Raw genomic sequence first — 19278 nt, forward strand, 5'->3', positions numbered from 1 at the left:
GTTAAACGTTACGTACTTGGCTTGGATGATTTTGTTGTGATTGCAAGCTCTTTCGTTTCCTTCATGGAGATTTTCTTCCCGGCTATTTCATTGTAGATGGCAGACAGATACTCTTCAGGAAGGTCCTTGCTGTCATTAATACCCCGATTCATTTTGATGTACTGTTCTTTGGTCATTTTGTTTTTGACCTATGAGTTTATAACAGAAGTTGCATGATCTAAACATGTCACGTAACTTATTTATAGAGAGAGAGGGGTAAACAGCTGAGTAAGGAAAGAATTGTCAAATGCTTTTAAAGGGAAAAGATGGATCTTATATTTCACATGTGTATTCACGATACTCATTCTACATGGAGACCACGGCGCAAGGTCTCCTCATAATGAATTACATTGCCGCTCTTGCGCTTCTACATTAGACTGGACATCACCTGCTGTCTATGCCAAGCTTCTTCATTTCAAATCCGATCGTTAAATCGGTTTCAGGGGTGTATTTGTGGAGTATGATTGTTAAACATTCATTCCACAAAGGATTTGGTTTTTAAGGACAATGTGCTTTGTTCCAATTCAGTTTAATTAAATACATGAGACATGAGCTGCGCCAACAAATGTCCCTTACTGTGATTAACCAGGTTAGTGGTCAGAGACTGATAGTGACCCAAAACATCACAGATATCTCTTTCAGATCCTTTGCTTTATAAATCAACTCATGGGGTTTATTAAACAACCAGAGCTTAACCAAAAATGCTTGGAACACAAAACGTACCGTTTAAAATATTTACATTTGATTTTTAGGAGCATAAGGTTGCATAAAAAGGTTAGCTGTACTGCTGGTGATGAATTACAACTCCCAACACTCTAAAATCAGCCTTTCGTTAGCCAGGCTAGTTAAGAATCACGGGAGCCGATCACTAGATACAACTAAGCTGTTCTAAATAATTGGCCAAGAGGTTTAGTTCTTGTGATTTAACATTCATAAAACGCAATACAAACATCTTATTTCCTTTCTTAAAGTATGATATAAGCATGATCTAAACGGGAAAGGCTTCTGGGTGCACGGGAAGGTACAGAACATATATCATACACAGGAAGATCTATATTATATATAGTATGTACAATTATATTATATACACACACACACACACACACACCATTACAGTGTGAAGCTAAAGCTGATAAATGTTACTGATCTTATATGTACTAGAGGAAGACCTCGCTGGGAAAACCACTTTACAGCAGCTGCCACGTTGCATTCGCTTTAACATTTCAATTATTACACACACATTATGAACAATCCCCGGAGTGCTGCTGAACATGAAAGAGTTTTCAGAACCAACAGAAACAGATATGACGGCTTTATAACGCGGCTGCCAAATTGCTTCCTATGGAGGCCAGGACAAGTCACCTTCACGTAGCCAGTACACTTTGCTCTATACAAGACCAGCCAATGTAAAAACCAAACCGCCAGCGAGCCGCTATCAAAGCTTAACATTCAATCGCACAAAAATCAACACAATCTGTATATTTTTAATAGAGCTTCTCCTAAGGGGGTTGTATGTAATAACCGTATTTTACATACCTGAGGACTGTGCAGATCTGTGGTCAGCATGATAATTGAATAGGCCAAGACGTACGCAGTGTCTGCACTGGCGAATAACGTTTGCCTGGAAAGCATGGAATTTAAGCGTGACTAACAGGATCTGAAGCATGAAACTCTGTCAATTAAATCTGCCTTTATGCTTTATTCCCCCTTTCCCGCCTTTAATTCATCCTCAACGCTGCAGCCAGATTCATTTTTCTCTGCCACCGCTCCTTATCCGCTGCCCCACTATGCCAATCACTTCATTGTCTCCCCATACCCCCCAGAATCAAAGTTAAACTTCTAACCCTGACCGATAGAGCCCTCAACAACTCGGCACCCCCTTACATCTCTATCCTCCTATCCAAATACACCCCTACCCGCCCTTTTTGCTCCTCTCCCGACCTGCGGCTTTCTTCTACTGTTACCTCTTCCCACTCCCGTATCCAGGATTTCACCCGCGCCGCTCCCCTCCTGTGGAATTCCCTTCCCCGTTCCCTCAGACTTTCTGCCTCATACGCAACTTTCAAAACCTCTCTGAAAACCCACCTGTTCAGGGAAGCGTACTTTACAGTGCTCCCAACATCATCATAATCAATCCATCTGAACAATCAACAGCTTCAACACATCATCGGCACCAGATCCACTCATCCCCATCCAAGCCGTCCCCTCTCCTATTGTCTCACTCCCCTCAACCACCGACTAGATTGTAAGCTCGCAAGAGCAGGGCCCTCTACCACGTCTGAGACGCTGTCCCATTTATCTACCACCCTCTTGCAAAGTTAAACTTCCCTACATTACATGGAAGCCTCTGACCCTTCCGTTTTAAACCATAGCCTCTTGTTCTAACATTTCTCCTCCTTTCAAATAAGCTTCTCCTTCTGTACTTTGTACCTAGCTGAGGGCTGACCAGAGACGCACCCATCTTCCTGCTATTGATGCCTCTCGCGATACAAACCTTGGATGTGATTTATAGAACCTTAGTTCAGTATAATTCCTGCAGTAACCAGCTTTATGCAATGTACAGAACACTACAAAACATGTGTTATCATGGTTTCCTACACAAGCAGCATTAAGAGAGGGCATCGCCGCCCTAAATAACCGGCAAAATATTTTACTAACCCTTGATTGCACTCAAGGTAGCGAGCAGCAAATTTCTCCATTAAGCGATCGATTTTCTGGGCTTCACCGGGAAGGCGAAATCCTTCCAGAAACAGGCGAAGCGCCGACACAAAGTCCTTTCCGGAAAAGTCATGCTGGTCCACGTACGCGTACATGACTTCCTTGTTAAACTTGTCATTGTCTCCAAGGAACTCTCCAACCTGAGTCTGTAACAAACAATAATTCAGCACTGACACGGATGCACGTTATTACCTTACTGCTTGCGTTAAAAGGCATTGACGTTGGGTCTCCATTGTCGGCTTTTGCTTGCATTACCGTTTTATACCATCTTCTACTACAGTGCAAACTAATTAAAGGAAAAACATCAATGGCGCCCGTCGTTCTTATGTATTTATCACTACTCATTTCCCCCAGGCATTCACTCTCAACGAAATTAAGGAACGTACAGGCTGTGAGGCCTTTTCTAGAATGTCTTCCTTACTCCCTGCACTGGTTTTATAGAGGCCAGCGACAACAATATAATAGTCCAAAGAGGGCAAGCAAATTGCACAAAGAAATGCCACATTGGTTGCACAAGGCACCAAAACGGTGTCATTTTTACCGAGTCCAGCCTTTCCTCTTGGTGCAGGAACTGTGCAATATCGTCTGGGCTCGTTCCAAGCATTCCTTGCTCCTGTAGGTACTGGATCCCTCTTTTTGGTTTCTTATTAAACCTGCAAAGTCAAAAGCACAGGACAAAATAATGATGTCATTACATCTATCTATAAACGACAGAATGACATCACAGAAATAGGATTAAAAGCCCTTAAAATACCCATAACAGCATCTAAACTACTTCAATAGTCTTGAATGTTTCGTGTAACATAAGCCGGGGTGCGCCTCGCCCTCTCTGGAACATCCGACTTGTGGCTTTGATCGGAGAAGGGATTACTTTGGATCAATGTTCTCAGGGTGCACAATGTTTTCTGCTAGAAAGTGTAAAAAGGCTTTGCCTTTGTTATTGAAGGCATTGATTTCTCAATCTTTTTCAGGCACAGAGCATCTCTGGCAGCCGGGAGCAGGAACTGAATCACAAGATTATCGGACTCTTATATGAGCTTGTAATATTTCCACTGCCATTTCATCTATACCTAGTTCTCAGACGAGTCTAGCTTTCGATCGAGTTATAGCTGTACTTTTCCTCTTGTAACGTCTCCAACATTATTAATGCTGCAAAGCATTTAGCATGCCTCTCGTTCAACACTCTGACGGAGTCTGCTATCAGCATCAGAGGGAATGGCTTTTCAGCCGTAAAAGTATAACTCGTCTACATGCAGGAAAATACCATTTCATAAAGAAACAATTACAACAAAAACTGTCCCTCCAGCCATGCTGTAGAACATAGAGGGTTTGAAAGAGTCCCAGCCTGGCTCATATAACATATCGGCACACAGCCGTCTGCTTTTGCTATGGCTGTAAATATCCGCCGCGAAATGAAGCTATTGGTGTAAGTAAGTATGGAATAAACAGCCTGCATCCTAGGCTGTTGTTCTTCAATGACTGTATAATTACATAATGTATCTTGCATTAAGATGCTAGTGTGTGATTTCTCACACATGGATATAATGACATTTAACATAGACCATAGCTGGGCTCCATGTAGTACATGTGTTCATCCTAGATCAGCTTAAAATGGAACATCAAGCCCAGGGGATGAAGTCCAGCCAAGGAAACAAAGCAGCCAAAAAAGTTTGCCGAAAAACACGATAAGTTCACTATTCAGGCCAAAATGTATTTATAAAGGGAATGCACAGAAATCCCACTACAGGAGCACAGAAAGAATCTAGTCATTGGTAAATGCTTCTTTAGGCTGGTGGCTATACATGGAATTGCAAGTTCACCAAATGAAAAGCGGTGGCGCTGCTAGATGCATAAGCTATAGAAGTACAGGGGGCTGTTGCTCGCTTGCCAGGCACAGTCAGATTCTACGCGTAGATGGCTGTGATTAGAGAAATGTCATTTGTTCTGACGACGAGTTACTTACAGATCAATTCCTTGCTCTATGATCTCTTTTTGCTGTTTCAAGACTTCAAATTGCTCTGGATTGTCTGTTCCAGACATCTGCGTGCTGTAGCTGCCAATACCCGACGACGCCGTTGAATCCAGCGAGTTCAGGCTGCCATATCTGTTGATGGTTTCTGGATGTTTGCTTTCATGGGTATCCTGTTCAGCTGGTCTTTCTTGCCCTGCAACATTAAACCTTTTTAGTATCTTTCATACTTTTTCCAGATGAAAACACTTTTTGTGCACAGTGTCATATAATAATAAAAATAACAATAATAATTTTTATCAATATATACAAATATCCAAACACTGAGATTCCAGTAAAAACAATGATAATGTTTTTGCCAATTATTTGTAAAAAATGGGTGGTCATTTTGCACTCTGGATCAATTTGAAACAATCACATTTGACCTCTTTGGCCAACGATACATTCTGGATACATACTGACAGTGATAATATGCATCACACCCTGTCCAATTGTGTGTAGAATAGTAACGGAATACATACAGCTTTTACTGTTAAAACATTAGTCACGGAATACTTTTTATTGAAAAGTTAGTTGTTTCAGGATGCAGGGTTCTATCACTTGGTTGGCATGCAAGACAGTGGTCTCCTAATAAGCTTGTTTAACATTTCTTTTGCAAAATTAACATAAAGAAAAGAGATTTCCTTACCGAGGGTTGACTGGGAGTTGGGATTCACATAAAGATCTTTGCTCCATTCCACCATGCATTTCAATATGGACACCAGGCACTCCAAGCCCTTCTTCCTAAGACTTAATTCCTTCAACACAAGAAATGCTATGTTAAAAAATTTAAACCATAAAAAAAAGCTGACAGATGAGTAATTTTTGTTGAATCTATCTACATTTGTGTTATTATTTCAGTTTCATCCCAACATTAAACCTTAGGGCCACGGACACAAGGATGAGTTTATTCTAACAGGTCTTTTATACTGGTATATGTGATGTACGTATAACTAAGCTTGCAAGAGTAGGGTAATCAGAATCTGCTGGCGCTATACAAATGTAATGCAAATATATATGAAAGAATCTCAATATAAAGATGCTTTAACTAGCCGAGTGAAGAAAGTATGGAATTCCTGAATGTGAACAGCAGCAGAAACACGTATAAGAATCTTTTCCATCCGCTCTTTGCCGGTTACATATATTTTCAGCTGAAATGTTAATTATTTTACTAGAGCTCAGTCACAGAGAGGAAATCTCGCGGCTACAGACACCGATTTTCCGGAATCCCACCTGGTTTAACCACTCTCAGCGTGAAAAACATCCACATCTATTTCAGCACAGCTGACACAGCATGCGGACGTAAACCCCATAATACGAGAGCCTCTAAACCCGTCCTCGAGGACCACTAATGATACCTCTGAACACAACAGAGTAATCCCTAAACCCTGGGCATAGTGATACGACAATCACCGCATAACACAACTTTTATCATTAGCTGCCGGCTGCAGCCATGGATGCCGTAAGAGGCCCCCCCGATCGGCTTTCATCTTTAAAAGGTATGTTTAGGTATAAAACCAGCGCTTCACAAACAGAATTATTTGATTGTTGTTAATTAATTAGGATACAATCAACAAAAGATTTTATAAGTTATGTGCCAGCTTAAACTACTCACTAAAAACAGAATCTATAATACACAGCTGCTAAAGTGATGTGTGATGTCAGCTTATATTTTATATATTATTATTATTTTTATTACAAGTACCTGCATGTTTGACATGCCAAGTTCCTGGCTGCCTCGTCCTTGAGCAATCTTCGAGAGATCGTTCACCAGCCTCTCAAAGATGTTGGCGGCATTCAAGTCACAGTCATAATTGACATAAATATCCACCACGCTTTGTGCATCTGCAGGAGAAAAGTGGTGTGAAGAACAAAAGGCGGGTGAGGGACACGTTCATGTTGCGTAATCACACACAAATATTAAGTACAATGCTCATGGCCCTACACCAGCAACCCAGGTCATCAATACACGCAGGGTCACAGGATGCAGTATCCGCAGACACCGTACCGCAGCATGTTATACACATTGATTACAGGATGCCATTAAATTGCCGTTTCCATACCTGCGCAGATTCTGGTCAGTGTCTGAATAACCATCCATTTGTGATCGAACGAGCTGGTGGAGGTTTCCAGTATGTAAAGGAAGATTTCTTTGAAGAACACCTGAGGACATTGAAGACGGCAAAGATTTATACGTGGTGCCTTCGCAGACAGCGTCTTTATACGGTGGCAGTAGTTGACTGTAACTGTAGTGACGATCATTCAAATGCCAATCCTTATGATCTTACCTAGTGTTCTGAAATGTGTTTCTATTTGGCAAGCAAATTCTTATCTGATGTAAATTTTTATGTTTCTATACTTAAAACAAAAACATTTCACAGCAGATGAGCCATTTGGTCCACCTCTGTTCACACCCTACTCGACCCTTGACTTTTTTCTTCCTCTAAACAGCCTTAGGCTCATCCCATACATGCATTAAATGTTTAATTTAAATTATTTTAAGCTCTTCTACAAAAGAGTTCTTACAGTTACCCAAGGGGTCAGTCTTAGACCAAATAGCCCCCTAGTCACGTATCCCCACACGAGTACACGCTATGTCTTTTAAAATGCCATGGTAAGCATTACTAGCCTTAACAGTTCATTAAGTAGGTACAGTTATTCTTTTTATGTCTGAGCATATTTGCCTGGACAGCTGCTGGATAAAAATATCAGACAAGAGAACCTGTGTCGGATTAAACTAAAGGACAGGGAGGGACGCAACATATAGAAGAAGTTCCTTATTTCACCGTATTTTTATAAGCTTTAGTACACAGCTCCAGGCGTAACCAAACAGTTCTAAAATTATTGAAGGCATTAAGGAATCCAGGGACCCCAACATCTACAATACTAATTCAGTCAGTGGGGACTGCAGTTCACCTAAAGCTCAATGCTCATCAACACTAAGATCCCACTCTGTGCCTCCCCATCAGCCAGGTGTGATGGTGGGGGGTGCGTAACTGGGCTTGGGGTTAAAGTATTCGAAAACCCTTTGTAGAGGCACAGACCCCATCCTGGGTAGATGCACTATGGTTGGGCGTTTGCCTGAAGCTCTTGCCCAGTAAGGCCAATAATTCCCCCAGTGACCCCCTTTTTTATATATACAGATTAGCACCGTGTGCACTGTATGACAGACACGTATCTCACCAGGTACATAGAAACATAACATGCAAAATAACTGTACACATACCTCAATCTGCATCTTTAAGTGCAACTTGAAGTTTGATAATAATGTCAAGAAAATGGAAAGAGAAAGCTCAAAGACCTCCGGAACGGATGAGACCCCGTTTTTGGACAGGGCCACACAGAGGTACTGCTTGATGGCATTGATAAACATCTCATTGGTTTTGAAGATAGGCCCCGCATTCTGCAGAATGGACAGAAGGAGCTGGAGGGAGAGTACCTTTGACCTTAATTCATGGGACCTGGACACGATCAGAAATAATAACACTTTAGAACATTATACATTTACCATACTTTTACATGTCCTGCAATATAAATTGCTGTGAAGTCATCAGATGACTCGCAAATACTGCTGAATAACTACCGGAATCCCACAAAGATGACGGGTCCTGAATGAACAGTAGCAGCCCCTACATGTGTTCGTACCTCTATCCTACATGTAAAGGGTTAAATGCCAAACCCTTACATAAAATGTTGGCGGCTGGTATAGGCCTTTGTCTGTTTAGCAACCAGTTAGGGTACCAGAAGTTAAATTAGAGAATCTGGCAGATACAAGCTCCAAGACAGCTCCCTGTGGCCTGATATTTGCACGTCTGCTTCACAGACAATTGAATTTAGCCAGGAAATCGGATTATTTAATACTCTCTTTTACTGCAATATTGTATATGGTTTGTGCCTGCATTTACTCATAGCTTTGTCGCATTGCCTGTGCGCACAATGCATTTCAATTACATTGTACGTATCCCACTGTGACTTTGGCTGCTTATTCCTTTCCTTTTCCAGTGTCTGCATTCTGGGACTGAGAAACACGCTCGCATTATGAAAGCTTTAGAATCCGTGTATAAACATGGACCAAATCTAGAATCGCAATGGCTTAACCTAATTGCGTTTTATTGATAATGTTAGACGTAGATACAAGTCGAAGACTGTAGCGGTTTGATTGCAGACACCACACGCACTTATCTACAATTGCATTTGCCCTAGAGCAGTGGTAGGCGACCTTCGGCTCTCCAGATGTTGTGAACTACATTTCCCTTGATGCTTTGCCAGCATTATGACTGTGAGAGCATTATGGGAGATCTAGTCCACAACATCAGGAGAGCCGAAGATTGCCTACCCCTGCTGTAGAGAAAATAGAGCTTTATAGTCAAAGGTGATACTTTTTATGTAAAGTCAGAACTTTAACGGTCTCTTTAGATGGAAGGGAAACAAATTCCAGCAGGAATTACAAATGTCAAATTAATTATACTAAAAAAGGCTGATCACTAGGCGAGTATGCAGACTGTTTTGGTGTAATGATACAAGAAACACTCACTTTGGGTCAGGGGGTCCATCAGACAGCGGCTTCATAGACAATTTACACAGTGACCTGAAGACCAGGAAGGCATCCTTTTGTAAGATATGGGAGAACTTAGCACCAGGAGAAGGCCCTGAAACGATTGCACCTTCCTAAAGAAATATAAACGGGCCATCAATTAGCAATAAGCTCCCCCCAGCACAGTAAAAGTTTTTGGGGTTTTTTTTAGACATGCATTACTGTTCTTGAAATTAAGTTGATGTCTTGCCTGAGTGTCATTAGAAGAGACTGACAATCTATCATCAGGCAGAGAAGGAGTATATGCCATAGATATCGGTGTGCCTGGTATCCCATTAGCATGGACTGTCTCCCCATCATTCCCATCGTCTGATGTTCTTGCCGGACATTCGTTGATGACGTTCTCCTTATCTGTGGTAACAAGGTTAAAACATAACTTAAAGATGGTAGAAGTAGCTTGGCGGGTCACAACGCATGTTCAGTCAACGCATTTGGTAGGGTACCCATAAAAATGACAAGATATTATGAATGTAATATACATCTCCTAAAATATCGAACGTAAGCTTGAATTACAGCGCAATATAGGATCAAACGTTCTTTAATGTTCGCCAATGAAGAATGCATTTTTTACCCATCCAAAAGTACTTTAAAATTGTACTTTTTCCGTATTGTCCTGAGAAAGTATAAAAGCATGTCTTTCACATACTATTCATATAAAAGCACATACATTTAAAGTGAGGTCTAAAATAAAAAAAGACATTTGAATATAAAGTTGTACGGAGGTTAAGGATGTAAGACATTATCACCTCCGACTACGGAGCTCACTATCTCCTGTATTATACTTTGGATAATATTCTGTGCGTTATCTTCACAATCATGGCTCCCTTCTTCTCCAATTCCCAGATCCGTCTTTGAGTGATCTAAAAGAAAAACAACCACCATTAGGGGAAACCGGAGAAAATATGTTTAGGATGGGCAGTTCTGCGTGTTTTTGGTTGGTAGTTGCAGGTCTTTTGGTTGGTTTGTATGTCTGTGGCCTCCAACCATGTCCAGAATGATGGAATGGAAGGAACAGTAACGCTTATCTATACTACAGTGATGGGTGGGATACCACAAATCTGATCATGCTTGGGGGTCTGAAAGTCTTGATTAACAGAATAATCAAAAATATATTTGATTAATGTAAATTCGCATTCCACGTAAAATTTCAGGGACATGTTTCAAAGTAAAAGCATTATTTCATTGTTCATGGTCTGGTAAGTGATTAGGTTAAACCACCCTATAAAGAAGTTTAGGGAAAATTTGGATTACATTACATTCAAGTGGTGACAATTTCGCATACTTTAATAAATCAGAAGAATTTTCATTATTCAATATGTGACAAATTGACACTAACAATTATTCACCATAACCCTGATGTTTCTACTCTTTATGAAGACCACCTACCCTCTGCCGGTGTAGACTGGTCGGCTTCCGTATGCTCATTATCTGCGCTCCGAGCGTCATATCCATTTTCCGGCTCAACTTCTTCCTGAAGATTATTTTCCATATAGTTTGGGTGTCGCTCAAGATCCGTTTCATGCTCTCGAGCCAACTGGTCCGTTTGTTCCAAAATGTGTCTTACTGGAGGCAGTTCAAGATCGTGGTGACTTACAGGAGAGTGTTGTAAATGGTGCTGATGTTTGTGTCGTTCCTTCTCCATATGTTTGGCTTCTTGAAGCTGTAACATTGAGGAACTATTACTGGAAAAACCTCTGTATAAAGGTACCATGTGCATTATAGAACAAGTCAATGCAAAATCATCGGCAAGAGCTAGTATTCAACTTGATTGTAATCTCGTTTGAGCCGGGCCCTCCTCATCTGTTGTCAATTTGTTATGTTACATACTACTTGTAATGTCCTCTCTACCCATTGTACAGCGCTACGGAATTTGATGGCGCTATATAAAACAATAAACAACAACTTGGGATCCTTTAACAAGAGTGAAAACATATTAACCCCTTAAGGACAATGGGCGGTCCCTAAACCAATTGAAAACAATGCATTTTGAGCCCGTACATGTACATTAACTCACCCTCCTTTTTTTACCTCTTTATACTCTTTTACTATTCTTAGTAAATGCAGATTATATTAATTACTTGTATATTTCAACATTTCTTGTACTTAACCAGCTATTAGAACTATAGGTAATTTCGACAGTTTTCAAAAGGGATATTTGCATTTGGAGAGGTTTCAGCAATTCTTTATTGTCTATACTGTCAAAGTATAGACAATAAAGTAAAACAGCATGTACTTTCAGGCGCGTGCGCAAAAAATGCACATTTATAAAAGAAACACAGAAATATAAAAATGTGTGAGCCAGATATATATCAGAAGACACTGAAGAATTAATGTTAGTGGTACTAACTATAGCTATTAGATAGCAGTAGTCATTCCACTTGGATAGCTTTTAATTAAAGATGTCACGCCTAACCCTTTTGTAATTAAAGTGTTTCTTAAAAGTTTCTATGTTTTAGAAAATTAAACATTCAGGCTAAGAAATAAAACGACAGATCAGCTAATGTTCATTTGATTAACATAGTAGAGAGCGCAATCAGAACGGCACCAGTGCCAAAAAAAACATGACCACCATCACCGAGACCTTATAACGAAAGCAATGAAATGAACAAAAATATACAAAATAGAATACAGTAATAATGTCATTAAACTGGTAGACTAAAACAAATGTGTTTTGAGAAAGGTAGCTACTTACTGCTTGGTTTTCCATGCGTGCAAATATTACGTTGAGCATTTGTGTCAGGGTAGCCTTGGCCGTGGTCTGGTTGACGAGGTTCTTGCTGGCTAAGTAGATATTGTAGCATGTTCTAACAGCTTGAAGAACGGTTCCTTCATGGATTTCAATGTGCTGAGACGTAACCGCGGTGAGCAGCGCCTGCACCGGAGGAACACACACAGTAAGGAGGTCAAAACTAAAGACAGCTTATCGGTTAAATACATGAATATCCATAAAACACACACGATACAGACACGCGCTCAGTGTTCCTGCTACATAATCTCATTCGTAAAAAAGCCTCCGCTATATTAACATAAAACATTTGAAATATAACAGTTGAAATACCTTTATTATCTGTAACTGGACATCTTCATCGGTCTGCGGTCCTTGAAAACAACCACATATTGTTTCTATAATTCTATCGATTAACTTCTTCCCTGGTGTTGTGTTATCCGGGGCATTTCCAGTTAAGTGCCCATAAGCTATAAGTTTCTAGAAAACAACAAACGAAGATTATTATAATTATATGCCTTTATTATTATAAAATAATAATAATATAAAATAATAAATAATAATAATTTTAAAAAATGCCATTATTTTACACATAATAAGAAAATCAAGGCAAACTTAAGATCCTCCATTGGAATAAGGAAAACTATTCAATGAGTTCTATTCACAGTAGACAGTGTGGTTTTTCAGTCATTAAACAAAGCAAATGGAGTGGGACTTTAAGTGGCGTGTAATATATAGAAAGGGGGGCTAACAGTTGCGGATGGACACTACATCTGCCAATATTTTACGTTTGCCTGCCATGCCAGGGTATACCCATTCTATAATTCGATTCAACGTTTGGGGGTTCTTGGGTTATAAGGTGGCATCTGTCTCTGGGGTAAGTAAAGTCTCGAAGTAAAGCCTTAACCTGCCCACTCAAAGATACTCAAGGTTTTCCTGTCGCCCTGTTTTGAGGGAACGGTTGACATGTGATGTTACGAAAGTGCATCACTATCTTAAAGAATCAGCCTCGGACTCTTAATCATCTTTTCAGATTTAATAGACTGGAAATAAAGCACTCCAAGTGTGGCCACTCAGCTGCATAAAATGAAATATGTCTCCGAGTTGACTTCACTTAGTAACGGTGTAATTTTTTTAAAAAAAAAAAGGAGTATTAAGTGAAAACATTAGCTGCCTCGGCAGAAATAAACCCAACAAAATGTCAGAACTACAATGGTATGTCCTCTATTTGGGTATCATGTGAACATGATACGGTCGTCTATTTCAAACAGTTTGTATAAGAGGTGGAAATTAATGGGTTTATTAAAGACTGTTTGTGATGTCTTTCAGCTAAGGAGAAGCACAAGGTCCTTGGAGTTGTTTAGACAGACAACAGGACACAATAAAAAAAAAATATGTCCCAGGCCTATGTATAACTGAATATCTGGGAGGATAGGGAACACATTCAAACAAGATGGGTACAAACCCATAACAAGGAATAACCTAAAGATATAAGTTAGAAAACAAGATCTGGAACTACCAACACAAACGAGAAGAACACTTTAACAGGCCCCTTTGGTTGTCTAATTTTCCCACCAGCTAGAAGCAGCCAGTCATTGACTAGAGGGGGCTCAGTCCTACTGGAACCAACCTGGATGGGCCCAGCGGGACTCTGTGCACACTGCTAAGCAGGAGATCCACCATCTTGCAAGCCAAGGAGTTTTGGTGGGTAACAAATGCAGATGCATAGGAGCTTTCTGATTAATGTCAATTTAAAGGGGGCTATCATATGCATTAAAGGGCCATCATATACACCCTATAATAGCACTTTATTAACAGGAAAAACTAGAGTGTTATGATGAAGCAAGGTTGAACGTGATAGATGTCCTTTTTTGAGCTTAGATTACTATGTACCATATAAGATACATATAACAAAATAAAATACAAAATAACGTCTCGTCATTCTGGCATAAGCAGGGTTGTATGTGTTCTACCATATAACTCTGCAGATGTGTTGGGTTATAAAAAAAAAAAAAAAAAATGTGCTATACTTGATAATAAAAAAAATTAAAAAGAATAACGCACATTAAATAATCCTGTTTTTCTTAGGTAACAAATTCTTAAACACATGCCAACAAAAAGATTCAAGTAAAAAAGCCCACAAGTGTATTACCTGCAAACAGTCTAGGGACGTACTGACGATTCGGGGGCACTTGGACTGACATGCCAGCTCAAACGGTAAAAAGTACTTGTCGGCTTCAATAAAACCGGCCTTTGACTTCACGGGAGGAAGGGTGCCAGAACCGGCCTTTGCTTCTCCTTGGGGAGGGCTGTGGGGAAAAGGCAAGAAGACACATTTACCAATTAAAACACAGATCTGCTGTTAAAAACATGTTTATTTTTCTGGTTTTCGAAAATGTCTGACTTTTTTTGCTCATCAGAAGAGAAAGCGATTACAACTAAACAGAAAATAGTGTTTCAGGTCTCTATGGATCTGCTGTGGACAGAGGTTTGGGCAGTACAGCTAAAAGACCAACGGCTTCCCCCTACTCCCTGTGATATCAAAACAAGACAAATACGTTTATATATATATATACATATAATATAATGTAATTAAATACACACACAATGTGGTTCGAGTCAGGGAGTTGGTTGGTTGAGCTGCAGATCACCGTGAGCTGGCCTCGTAGAAGCTACAATGGTTCGATCAGAGGAGATCACAGAAACTCCCCAACTGGCTCATCAACACACAGCAGGACCGCTATGTAGGACAATGAGATAGTGACTGTCCTATGAAAAATGGGACATTTGGGAGGTGTGTGTGTGTGTGTGTATGTATATACCGTATATATTTATTGTGTGCGATTTGTATCTCTTAATTAAAATTCTTGTGCAAATAAACAAAATACTCCACTTCTTCTAAGCATCACGCTCGAGTAATCAGATCATGTTTTAAAAGCAATTTTTCATGCCTTTAATGCTATGCAAAACGTTTCGCCAGCAATTCCTGAAATCACAGGCTCATTAAGTTTCCACAGGGAGCCCTTCAGCTCAGTTTGAAAAAGCCTCTTGAGCATTAACCCAAGATTACAAAGTCAGTTACTGGCCAGGCTCTTAAAAGCCCGAGATTCACAAACTGCGGAAGCTGAGTATACAAAAAAACATTAGAATTTTCTATTAAAAAAATGCTATTTCAACAATCAAGGTCAAAAGTAAATTCAGTTAATGAGCACAGAATCACCTACCGCAGCTTCTGGGCACTGAAAGGGTATAAATGTGCCATCACAGAAATGGGTATTTATCCAACCGACTACAAACCCCACCATTCTCAACAAGAACGGCAACAGCTACAGCCTGTACCCAAGAGGCACTCTGTAGAACAAGGGTGTCCAAAACTGCGGCCCTCCAGCTGCTGCAGGACTACGTCTCCCATAATGCTCTCTCGGCTAAGGAGCTGGGTGAGGAGTATGGGAGATGTACTCCTGCAGCAGCTGGAGGGCCGCAGGTTGGACACCCCTGCTATAAGAGGGCCAGTTCCTCTTTGAGATACAAATCCATCTGTCCCTTTTTGTTTCTCCCTGATGCCCTTGAGTTTTCTTTTGATACAATTTTCACATATAAAAAATCAAAAAAGGCCATTGTACAATTTAAGGTATCTCTGACTAGAAAATAGAAAAAAAAAACAAAAAACTTTTATTTTAGATTTGTGTGTGGGCACATTTCTTTTCCCCTCTCAATTATATCTCTCTCCTAACCAGACAGTACTACTCATGATGTCATGGTGACATCAATGGGGTCCATTTAGATAGATAGATCAGGAATCTATACCCTGCAGTACCTGTGATGCCCCAGCAGGGGGAGGACTGAAGAAGCAGTGCTGTAGGGGTAGCAGGAAGAATGGCAGCTGCAGGTGTAGTGTTACTTTGATAAAGAAAAGTTTTACTAACCTCATAGCTCCACCAAACGGACGCTCCAGTCATCGCGTTCTCTTTAGTGCACATGAAAGCTGTGCAAACTTTAAATTATTGTATTTCTCAGCGTGCAAATTCTGAGCTGGCTGGGGCGTTAGTTCACGGGGGCCACGAGCGAGCTGCAGAAAGCAGCCAAAACAGGCGAGAAACACAGACCGGGGGGCAGTTACCTAGAGGTAGGTGTTTTTCTTTCTACAGGCAAATAACGCATATTTGAGTGCTTATATACGCACTCTGTCTTGGTGAGACTGCTGAGCAGTCAACGTTCCCATTAGGAATATAAAATGCAAACAATCTAGAGCATTATCCGTATACCAACTGTCCTTCACAACAAGATATTTATTACTTGATGAGGAAAGAATTCAATCCTGGGCAAAGTCAATCACCCCTTTTGCAGCAAAATCACATATGATACAGAATACATATAGTTTAGGTTTTATGACACGTACCTTTGTTTTTCAGTTTCGCATTTTATTTCCTCTGGAAAAAGAAAAAAAAAAAAAAAAAAAGGAAATAAATTAGATAAATTCACGCAAGCACGCAGCTTATGTGTAAAACAGTTTACAGTTTCTCAAATTTTACTATATCTACATCTGCAATAAAATAGTATAAGTGTTATTTTCAGTAAATATTACCTGAAGAAAAACATTTAATAAAAAACTTGTCTTGTCGTGTTTGAATTGGACACAATTTTACAGACATGTGGAGCTGATAAGACTTGCTCAAAAACGACAAATTTCAGTTGAAGCCAAATATATCATTATATATATATATATATATATATATATATATATATATATATATATATATATATATATATACATACATATACACATACACATATATACACACACACACACACATTTCTGTGGTGAAACCTTAAAATATATCTTGGCCTATGTAAAAATCTAAGTTTTTTAAGTTGCGCAGTTTTTCCAGAAATGCTTGTTTTTAAGAGAGTCGTCAGTCTTACGTTCCTCCCCGGTAAGGACAGAATAGACGGCAATCTCCCATCTGGCTGCTTGAGGTTTAAAGGATGACATATTTCAGATGTAGACAATCGGTTCATTAACCAAAACGCAGACTAAGTAACGGCTTCTGTCCTGCAGCTAAACAGCGAGGCTAATGTCTCAGACGCATTATTCAGAGGTAATACAGGGGACCGGCTACCGTACACACAATACATCTCAGCCACAAATCAGTTTAACCAATAATTATCCGTCCGTCTTATTAGTCGCTGTCTGGAAGGAGCCAACTGTTTCTTTTCAGGCCACCCCGCTTGGGTAGTCCCTCATATGTAACTCAAGGTGCTGGGGGGGTCGATTACCAGGGGAACCTATACTTGTTCTATAGGATAAATAATGTGATTCATGGGTACCTAAGTTTAAGACAAAGCGTACATCCCACCACATGAAATAATGGTAAAAATAGAATAATTTTCCCCATATAAGCAAAATCAAAAACTTAAACCATCATTTATCCAATGAATGCACTCAAAGCCCATAACACATGACACATAACAGGAGAGGCACACATAAGAGCTGGAGTTAGCAAAAACAAGTCGAAAGACACATTCCCTCTGGCGCGTTTTGGCCGTCGAGCTGGCACTTCAACTACACACAGAGAGCAATTGTGGTTTTGAGCGGGAGGGAGGGGGTTAAAGTGTCCCCCCATGCAGGATCTGTGATCACCACCAAAAGGGTTAAACTCCCAAGCAAACCGAGAGCATTCGCTTAAATCCGCGATGAAGACGAGTAAAGAGGACGCATAAGCTTCTGTATCCGTCGAGAGGATTTAAGAATCGCTAACAGACCTTCATGGAGAAAGGTCAAGCCGACAGCAGCTAAATGCCACAGAAAACATAGTGCGCACACCGCGGCTGCAAACGTAAATAAAGGAAAAAAAATAAAAAGGGGGGACTTATAAATTAATAGTAGATTTTGAATTTACATATTGCACGTTATATTAGATGTCCTGTGAGGATGTCACAGCCCATTTGGTTCCTTTAAACGAACCTCTGTAAACACAACTCATCCAACCTGAATGAAGCTCAAGGTAGACGGGTACGACGACATTAAAAGATCTTTTGGAGTAATGTGTCTTCGGAGAGATCAGGTGTATGGGAAAGGAGATCACGTGGGATTTAAAAGGAGTCTCTTGGGATGGGCAGTTTTTGTACCTTTATAACGCGCTTTTGTCCCCAACGATTACACAAAACTGGTGTCTGTCCTTTCACACGGCTTTAGCATTTCGTATAAATAGCTATCACACCCTTTTTTTATCATGTTGCTAAAACAAACTTATTAGACGAAGTATATGGAAGATCTCACGGTAGAGCAGCAGACACCGGCTGCGGAATATCCCACAGATGGACAACGAAACGCACAAGGCAGCATTTTACCACCCGACGGACACACTTACACTTCGGTAGAAACGAAGAGACGCGCTTGTGCCTTTTAAACAGCTGCTACCTCGCAGCTACACCCGATGTCCTCATATCGCCCGACATTTAACGGTGGCTCCTCAATCCCCTTAAGTTTGATGTTGAGACCAATTCAAGGGTACATAAAGCGACAGTATCCAACCTAAAAGCTTCTCAGCGCTAGAGAACCGACCCCCGGAACCCCATAGAATAAGCAATTATACTGCGGGGCTTCCTCTACAGATGATCTATCAAAGGAAAGAGGACTTACGGGGTATTACAGAAGAATCATAAGATTTGTTCATCATGTGAAACCGACATTTTCAGCAGTGTTTTGAAAGTACACGCAGTATCAGGGCCGGACTGAACACCTAGCACACACTTTCCCTTTCAACACTCGCCATGCAATTTATAAGTAGGGAAAATCAGTAAACTAAATGGGCCAAGTGACTCTTATTTATTATCAAATTCCATGTTTCGATGCATTAAGTGGAGCCAAAAAAAAAAAAAAAAAGCTTCATTCACAATTTTTTCAACAAGCGCTTAATTGTCATGTGCAGCAAAAGGTTTGTTGCTATAGAAACTAGAAAGACTTGTTAAAAGTCTGTGTTATGTGATTAAATCTTCAGAGGAAAGAATAAAATGACAGATCTGCAAGGCTTTTTGTCAGAGCTAGATCTATGTTTTTTTTGGGGTTTTTTTTAAATAAGTGGAACCACAGCTTTAAGTAATACAATTCAGTTGTATTAAAAGCTGTGATGACAACAGTTCCCCATAAACCTAGTAGAAGAGAACGACTGCCTTAGTCTGTGTTTTGTGAAC

The 19278-nt window shown here is 40.2% G+C and overlaps 1 protein-coding gene across 1 annotated transcript in view; it reads right to left on the reverse strand.

Moving 5' to 3' along the window:
* LOC149305458 (brefeldin A-inhibited guanine nucleotide-exchange protein 1-like) overlaps positions 1 to 19278 on the reverse strand; it is a 64336-nt gene that overhangs the window by 19097 nt on the left and 25961 nt on the right. Inside the window, exons 2-18 of the mRNA XM_089477520.1 lie at positions 16484 to 16514; positions 14237 to 14393; positions 12418 to 12564; positions 12052 to 12231; positions 10746 to 11019; positions 10106 to 10219; positions 9550 to 9710; positions 9300 to 9433; positions 7992 to 8226; positions 6829 to 6928; positions 6471 to 6610; positions 5415 to 5523; positions 4721 to 4922; positions 3299 to 3410; positions 2698 to 2903; positions 1576 to 1660; positions 17 to 188 (exon numbers count right to left, since the gene is read on the reverse strand). Coding sequence (XP_089333646.1) covers positions 17 to 188; positions 1576 to 1660; positions 2698 to 2903; positions 3299 to 3410; positions 4721 to 4922; positions 5415 to 5523; positions 6471 to 6610; positions 6829 to 6928; positions 7992 to 8226; positions 9300 to 9433; positions 9550 to 9710; positions 10106 to 10219; positions 10746 to 11019; positions 12052 to 12231; positions 12418 to 12564; positions 14237 to 14393; positions 16484 to 16514 — 2559 coding nt within the window. The remainder of the gene's footprint in view (positions 1 to 16; positions 189 to 1575; positions 1661 to 2697; positions 2904 to 3298; positions 3411 to 4720; positions 4923 to 5414; positions 5524 to 6470; positions 6611 to 6828; positions 6929 to 7991; positions 8227 to 9299; positions 9434 to 9549; positions 9711 to 10105; positions 10220 to 10745; positions 11020 to 12051; positions 12232 to 12417; positions 12565 to 14236; positions 14394 to 16483; positions 16515 to 19278) is intronic.

The sequence above is a fragment of the Sceloporus occidentalis genome, unplaced genomic scaffold (assembly GCF_023333645.1).
Source record: "Sceloporus occidentalis isolate IW3139 unplaced genomic scaffold, rSceOcc1.0.p SCAF_11, whole genome shotgun sequence".
Taxonomy (NCBI): Eukaryota; Metazoa; Chordata; class Lepidosauria; order Squamata; family Phrynosomatidae; genus Sceloporus; species Sceloporus occidentalis.